The following is an 8,873-nucleotide window of genomic DNA, read 5'->3' on the forward strand; positions in this document are numbered from 1 at the left end:
TGACACAAAATTACCTCTTTTTATATTGCTTGTCATTAACACAGATTCATTACTTTTTATGCTATGCTTTTAACATTCTAACAAGATTTAAAAGTGATTTTCACACTCACAAACATTACAGTACTACAGGATTCTCTGTCTATACACTTACCATTATTATCGAGTTTTATATTTTCATATGGTTTTGTGTTGCTATTTATTTTCTTTTCTCTTCACCTTTTTTGCTCCTCTGCCACTTTGATTTTGAATATACTAGTCTTTGAGTCCACTGATGCTTTCTTCTGCCTCATCGTGTTTGTTGTTGAATCCTTCTAGTGAATCTTTCAATTTAGCATTACAGTTTTCAGCTCCAGAATTGCTGTTTGGTTCTTCTTTATAGTTCCTGTCTCTTTGTTGATATTCTCATTTTGTTCATACATCATTTTCCTGATTTCTTTTAGTTGTCCGTCTGCATTCTCTTTTAATTTTTTGAACATCATTATGATGGTAATTTTTGAATTCTTTGGTAATTTATATATATCTGTTTCCTTAGGGTCAGTTTCTGGAGATTTAGTTTATTCCTTTAAATGTGCCATGTTTCTATTTCTTTGTATTATTTGTCATTTATTATTGGGATTTTGGCATTTGAAGAATTAGCTGCCTTTCCCAGATTTTGCAGCCTTGTTTTGTACAAGGAGGACTTATGCTACTCAGCCTGGCTAGAGATTCTGGTAGCCTCTCAAATCTTTTTTGGGGATGTGTCCTCTGTGAGGTTTTTTGTGCAATCTCCTAATTATTGGAGGTTTGCTAGTTTCTACTCAAGAGCACCCCCAGGTGTCTGTCTGTGATACTGTGGTCTCTCTGACTTTTTTTTTTTTTTTGAGACAGAGTCTTTCTCGGTTGCCCAGGCTGGAGTGCAGTGGTGCCATCTTGGCTCATTGCAACCTCCGCCTCCCAGGTTCAAGTGATTCTCCTGCCTCAGCCTTCTGAGTAGCTGGGAATACAGGCGTGTGCCACCACTCCCAGCTAATTTTTGTATTTTTTGGTAGAGATGAGGTTTCACCGTATTGGCCAGGCCGGTCTCGAACTCCTGACCTTGTTATCCGCCCGCCCTGGCCTCCCAAAGTGCTGGGATTACAACTTGAGCCACTGAGCCTGGCCTGTTGTCTAGTATTTTAAGTCTTTTTTTAAAAAAAATTCTACAATAGTTATGACTATTGAATTATGAAATGTTTGCTTAGGTTTGTGAGGCCATACACCAATTAAATTAATTGTTAAGAGGATGGACTGTGAGCCAAACTGCCCAGTTTGAGTACTGCCTTTGTCACTTTATAAGCTGTGACTTTAGGCAAGATTCTCAAACTCTCTCTGTACTTGTTTCCTCATCCATAAAATAATAATAATAATAGTACTAATCACAAATGACTTTTGTGAAAATCCGAGGGATTCGTATGTATGGAGCACTGAAAAGTGCTTGTGGCACATGTGAAGTGCTCTATGAGCTTTAGCTATTTTCCCATGTGTTCATTGTCTGCTTTCAGCCTTATTGAATCTCAGCTTATTTTTCTGGTATATCTACTTCAACTGGGTATCTTTTAGAAGTTCCCTTAGGGAAGGTATTTTGGTAGTAAATTCTGTCAGTTTTTGTCTTTTCAGAATGTTTTTGGCTGACAGCTTTTTTTTTTTCCTAAGAACTTTAAATAGACTATATTTTAACATCCTTTGTTGCAATTTAAACATTGTCTGTTACTCTAATTGATGCTGTAGATGATATCTTTTCCATGTGGCTCTTTCTTCTGTATCTTTAGACTATTTGGTGTAGATGTGGACTTAAAACAAACTCCTTTGCCAATAAATAGACTTCCTGAGTTGATTTACATTTTTCAGTTCTAGCAGATTCTTAGCAATTATTTCTTTATTGCCTCTGTCTCATTATCTGATTAACTCTTTCATGCATTTCTTGCATGTTAGACTTTTTACTATCTCTCTGTTTCTTAACCTCTCTTTGGTATTTCCAATATTCTTCTGTATTCCATTTTGATTATATTGGATCTACCTTCCATTCACTAAGTCTCTACTAAACTATGCCAAATCTTCTACTTAACCAACTCATTGAATATCTAATTTCACTAGTTATATAGTACATTTAATTCCTGTAGTTCTACTTAGTTCTATTTCGAATCTGCCTGGTTATTTGTGATTGTTATAGTTTTATTATCTGTTTTAAAGCTTTTATTTCTTAAAGCATATTCAAACACCTAATTTTTGTGCTGTATCTGATCATTTTAATAAGTATGCCCTTGGTGGGTTCTCAGGTTTGTTATTTCTGCTGACTCTCACGATGGCTCATTTCTTAGTGTACTTGTGATGTTGATTGTAAACTCACATTCTTTGGAACTTTATATTGGAAATAAATATATTTGAATCCCGAATTATAGTGGGTTCCTACCGAGAGTATTTTTCTTTGCCAGATGCTTGGGGGCATGGTCAATCTTTGATGTCTTTAAACTGAAATTTTTGTTGATTTTTTTTTTTTTTGACACACAAATGTTAGGAACTCTGGTCCCCAAACTCTTATGAGGATGGGTGTGTGGTAAGAATTTCTCCATGGAGACTATTTTTTTAGTTCCCCATCTATCAGCACCAAGGCAGTATCACCACGGGCCTTCCTTGAGGCAGGTTTTTGTTTTTCTAGTTAACCCATGGGGATATCACCCTTCATATGTCTAGGCTTTGTATAGGGCCTTGTATTCACCATTGCATCCAGCTCAGGCCCCAGCTTTTGCCTCCTTCATCTATGGGTCACTGAAAATGCATACTGCCGCCTGCCAAGGATAGGAAGATTTTCATAGGACAAAGGCAGCTCTGTAGTTTGGACTCTTTCATACCTTCTTGGTTTTTTTTTGGCCTGTAAGATGTTTCTTACTTCCCACCAACCCAGCCAAGTGTTTCAAAATACCTTTTAAATATTTTAGGCAGCATTTTAGGTGTACTGTACTGGGAAGTTTTCTCTGGACATTTGGTCCACTATTTGCAAGAAGTGAACATGTACTTCATTGTTTTTAATAACCGCATACTGTTCCCTCTTATAAATTTACCTGAAATCTAAAAACAGGTTGTTTCCAGTCTTGTACCATAAAAAAATGTGGCACCAAGCATCCTTGTAAATAGATCTTTGCGTACATTTAAAAGTATATGTCAGATAAATGCCAAAAAAGATTAAAAAATTTTTAAATTAATTTTATTTTTAATTGGCAAATCATAGTTGTATACATTTATGGGGTACAGTGTGATGTTTTATGTAAACAATGTGGAAGTGATTAAATCAAGCTAATTAACATATCCAGCACCGTGCTTGCTTGTAATCTTTAGCCTGTTTTCATTAATTTATATTTAATTGACAAATAATAATTGTGTATATTTTGGGGTATCATGTGTTTTTTTTTTTTTTTTTTTTGAGATAGAGTCTTGCTGTGTTGCACAGGCTGGAGTGCAGTGGCATGATCTCGGCTCATTGCAACCACTGCCTCTCGGGTTCAAGCAATTCTTCTGCCTCAGCCTCCCGAGTAGCTGGAATTACAGGCGTGCGCCATCATGCCCGTGTGATTTTTTTGTAGAGATGGGGTTTTGCCATGTTGGCCAGGCTGGTCTTGAACTCCTGACCTCATGTGATCCACCTGCCTCAGTCTTCCAAAGTGTTGTGATTACTGGCGCCTGGCCACAATGTGATGTTTTGGTCTATGTATACCTTGTTGTAAGATTCAGTTGGCTGGGCACGGTGGCTCATACTTGTAATCCCAACACTTTGGGAGGCCGAGGCGGGCGGATCATGAGGTCAGGAGATCGAGACCATCCTGGCTAACATGGTGAAACCCCGTCTCTACTAAAAATACAAAAAAAAAAAATTAGCCAGGCATGGTGGTGGGCGCCTGTAGTCCCAGCTACTCGGGAGGCTGAGGCAGGAGAATGGCATGAACCCGGGAGGCGGAGCTTGCAGTGAGCCGAGATCTTGCCACTGCACTCCAGCCAGGGCAACAGAGCCAGACTCCATCTCAAAAGAAAAAAAAAAAAAAAAAGATTCAGTCAAGCTAATTCCCATACCCATCACCTCACCACATTGTCATTCCAAAAGTGGACTTGATCCCTTTAGAGTGCTGCTCCTATGGCTTGTGGAAAGGGATGGAGACATTTTGTTGCATTTTTCACCCATTTTCACAGTACATATAAATCATTCTGTGGGGAAAAAAATTGCAGATGATAGACCACCTGTTTTGTGGTAGAAGCCAGAGGGTGCTCAAGGTCTTCACCACCATTGTGCATTCTCTGCCAGTCATAGAACTTTAGGAGTTAACAGTAGATAGTAAAGAACATCTTGGTCAAGATCACTTCATCACTGATTTAGTAATTCCATCTGATCATTCCTAACGTCTTACAATGTAATGTGATATGTGAAAAATATTACTTTTACTTTCTTATTTGAGGCTAAGTTATACAGTTTCACTTTGTTGTAAACTTCAACGACTTCATCAAGGAAGAATATAATTAATTCCAAAATCAAGGATTCTAGCTGAGTGGTATTTATAGTATTAGTTAGATACTGTATAGGTTTGGCAATACATTTTGGAAGATTTTATTTAAAATACATTGACATAGGAAATATGTTACCTTCTAACTAATACAGTTGGTTTGAACCGAGATCTTAGTACTTTGGTATTACTGAATTTAAAAAAATACCTTAAAAAATTAAGTATTCCACATTCAGTGGTAAAGATATGTCAAATAAGCGAAATATTTTTAACTATCAGCATTATAAATAAATACAGGTTGAGCACCCCAATCTGAAAATCCAAAATGCTCCAAAACCCAAAACTTTCTGAGTACCAACTTGATGCCACAGGTGGAAAATTCCACACCTGCCCTCATGTGATGAGTTGCAGTCAGAATGCACTGTTTAGTACTTATATGTGAATAAATCTAAGAAAATGATTGCTTACCAGTAGTATATAAATTCAGAGTCAGGAGTGATGGAGATGCCAAACAACCACAGATTATCCACATGAGGGGCTGAGAGAGTAACTCCTTTGCTTTCTGATGGTTCAGCATACACAGACATCGTTTTATGCACAAAATTATTTAAAATATTGTATAAAATTACCCTGAGGTTCTATGTATGAGGCCTATATGAAACATCGATGACTTTTCTGTTTAGACTTGGGTCCCGTCCCCAAAATATCTGATTTTTATGTATGTGCAAATATTCCAAAATTGGAAAAAAAATCTGAAATTTGAAACTCTTCTGGTTCTAAGCATTTCTGATAAGGAATATTCACCTGTAGTCTGTTTATGGATTTTAAATATGTAGATTTCTTTTATCTAGAAATCATATTTATGAGTACATAGTGGTAATAACCTTATTATTTTTTTTCTTTTTAGCCTATATATGCAAACAGATTTCCAGTACCAACCTATGCAGCCAAGCAACCTCAGCAGTTCCCATCAAGGTCAGAAGAAAATTTGCTTAGATTTTTTGGCCAGAATAAAACCTAGGGGTTACTGTCTAATAATTTCCCCTGTATTTTAATGTAATTTAGTGAAAGGTATTTATTGTCAACAGTTTACAAGAACATGATTTGCAGAAAGGTTTTAAAATAACTTTATATAAATTTTATCATATTGGTACAGGGTCAAAATGAAATATTAAATAAGCTTGAGCAAGACATAGATTCTGCTGCCACAGCTTTCATGTGCATACGATTTAGAAGCAAGGGCCTTTGAGATAACCAGCAGTAGGAAACCAGATGGGTTGGAACAGCCTTCCTGTCAAAAACAGCTAAAAAAGCTGGACAATATAAGAAAATATGTGTTTGAAGGCATAGAAGACTAAAGAAGTGAGGAATTGTGGGGGTAAGGTCAGGAGAGGAAGGAAATCTAGAAATGATCCCAGCTTTGGGGGCCACTTTTCCTTCCTAGATGAGTTTACCTGTTCTGACAACAGAGAGGCTAGGAAGCTGAGGAGAGCTTTCAACAAACTCACAGGGCAGAGGGGACAAAATTTAGAATCCTGCCAAAGAGGAGGCACCCTAGCAAACATCTCAGGGTCTGTGCTGGGACCCAGAAGTAAGAGTGAACTAGACCTTGAACTGATTTCTATGATTTCTTATGTTTTTCTCATGATCAAAAAAAGCCAAGTGTAAAAGAAAAGAAAATATGACTAAAACCAAGAAACAATAGACCGTAGAAACAGACTGAGAGGGTATCCAGTTAATAGACATGGACTTTAAAATAACTATGATGTCATGGAATTAAAAGTCAAGATTGAGAATTTCAGCACAGAACTAAAAACTTAAGGAATCAATGCAAATTCTAGAACTGAAAAACACAAGAACTGAAATGACTCAATGGATGGGCTTAAAATCATCAGGAAGGAAGATAATTTATGACTTCATTTTGTATCACATAAAATGCAAATGCATGTGACCCTCCCATCCCCCAAAAGTCTTTCAAATTACAATTGCATTGCAACTCTGAGGACTATCTTCATATGTAATCTTTATTATACAGTAAGAATACATTGAAATCCAACTGAGGATCAGGGAAAGAGTATATAAATTGTGAGGGAAACATTCACCAGTGTTCTAGTGTTACTGGAGTAGAGGTGTACTAGAATTGGATGATGAGGTTAGGAGCGGGTGTCCACAGGTGGAAGTATGAGGTTTGAGATGGACAGGTATAGAAGTCATAACACTTTTAATTCTCAGAGTGAATCTCATGTTGAGGGAGCTATAAACAGCTAGGTTTACACCTAGCAGTAATTTGCTGCCCTCAGATTCTAACAGCACAGGCAAGTGCTTGATCACTTAGTGTACTCACTTGTCTTTTACAGTTTATCTTTACCATTTCATGTGCTTTTTTTTTTGAAAAAACATGTAAACTAGAACCTTCATACAACATTGTTGATTATGGAGTAATATTATTTAAAGTAGTTATTCCATTTTAGACTCTAATTGGAACCTTTTAGCCATTGAATATCACCCTAATACTGATCTCAGAATGTAAAGTACCCTTTCCTGTTGTCAGAGATGTTGAGGATGGTGTTATGTTGAGCTTGTAATGAATATGGCATTATTTCACCCAGTCTAAACACGCTATTAACTATCTCTTTTCCCCTCGCAGGCCACCTCCACCACAACCGAAAGTATCATCTCAGGGAAACTTAATTCCTGCCCGTCCTGCTCCTGCACCTCCTTTATATAGTTCCCTCACTTGATTTTTTGTAACCTTCTTTTTGCAAATGTCTTCAGGGAACTGAGCTAATACTTTTTTTTCCTTGATGTTTTCTTGAAAAGCCTTTCTTTCTGTTGCAACTATGAATGAAAACAAAATACCACAAAACAGACTTTACTAACACAGAAAAACAGAAACTGAGTGTGAGAGTTGAGAAATACAAGGAAATGCAGTAAAACCAGGGAATTTACAATAACATTTCCGTTTCCATCATTGAATAAGTCTTATTCAGTCATCAGTGAGGTTAATGCACTAATCATGGATTATGTTATTTTGAACATGTTATTGCAGTGATTCTCAAATTAACTGTATTGGTGTAAGATTTTTGTCATTATGTGTTTAAGTGTTATTCTGAATTTTCTACCTTAGTTGTCATTAATGTAGTTCCTGATTGAACATGTGATAATCTAATACCTGTGAAAACTGACTAATCAGCTGCCAATAATATCTAATATTTTTCATCATGCACGAATTAATCATCATCATACTCTAGAATCTTGTCTGTCACTCACTACATGAATAAGCAAATATTGTCTTCAAAAGAATGCACAAGAACCACAATTAAGATGTCATATTATTTTGAAAGTACAAAATATACTAAAAGAGTGTGTGTATTCACGCACAGTTACCCGCTTCCATTTTTATGACCTTTCAACTATAGATAATAACTCTTAGAGAAATTAATTTAATATTAGAATTTCTATTATGAATCATGTTAAAGCATGACATTCGTTCACAATAGCACTATTTTAAATAAATTATAAGCTTTAAGGTACGAAGTATTTAATAGATCTAATCAAATATGTTGTTGATTCATGGCTATAATAAAGCAGGAGCAATTATAAAATCTTCAATCAATTGAACTTTTACAAAACCACTTGAGAATTTCATGAGCACTTTAAAATCTGAACTTTCAAAGCTTGCTATTAAATCATTTAGAATGTTTACATTTACTAAGGTGTGCTGGGTCATGTAAAATATCAGACACTAATATTTTCATAGAAATTAGGCTGGAGAAAGAAGGAAGAAATGGTTTTCTTAAATACGTACAAAAAAGTTACTGTGGTATCTATGAGTTATCATCTTAGCTGTGTTAAAAATGAATTTTTACTATGGCAGATATGGTATGGATAGTAAAATTTTAAGCACTAAAAATTTTTTCATAACCTTTCATAATAAAGTTTAATAGGTTTATTAACTGAATTTCATTAGTTTTTTAAAAGTTTTTGGTTTGTGTATATATACATATACAAATACAACATTTACAATAAATAAAATACTTGAAATTCTCTTTTGTGTCTCCTAGTAGCTTCCTACTCAACTATTTATAATCTCATTAATTAAAAAGTTATAATTTTAGATAAAAATTCTAGTCAAACTTTTACAGATATTATCTCACTAATTTTCAGACTTTTGCCAAAGTGTGCACAATGGCTTTTTGTTATTAAAGAACAGATTAGTTTTGAAGAAGGCAAAAATTTCAGTTTTCTGAAGACAGCATGTTATTATTATTTTTTCAAATAGTAAAGTACTGCATTTTATTAATTGAGCCACCATCCAATAACCTCCATTACAAGTTTTAACTAAAAATGAATAGAAGCTGTAAGGCC

The 8,873-nt window shown here is 35.4% G+C and overlaps 1 protein-coding gene across 1 annotated transcript in view; it reads left to right on the plus strand.

The window, feature by feature from the left end:
* ADAM9 (ADAM metallopeptidase domain 9) overlaps positions 1-8,554 on the plus strand; it is a 108,027-nt gene extending 99,473 nt beyond the window's left edge. Inside the window, exons 21-22 of the mRNA XM_054497740.2 lie at positions 5,413-5,480; positions 7,153-8,554. Of these exons, the coding sequence (XP_054353715.2) occupies positions 5,413-5,480; positions 7,153-7,246 (162 nt within the window). The 3' untranslated portion in view covers positions 7,247-8,554. The remainder of the gene's footprint in view (positions 1-5,412; positions 5,481-7,152) is intronic.
* Positions 8,555-8,873: the final 319 nt, after the last annotated feature.

This window comes from Pongo pygmaeus, chromosome 7, assembly GCF_028885625.2.
Source record: "Pongo pygmaeus isolate AG05252 chromosome 7, NHGRI_mPonPyg2-v2.0_pri, whole genome shotgun sequence".
NCBI lineage: Eukaryota > Metazoa > Chordata > Mammalia > Primates > Hominidae > Pongo > Pongo pygmaeus.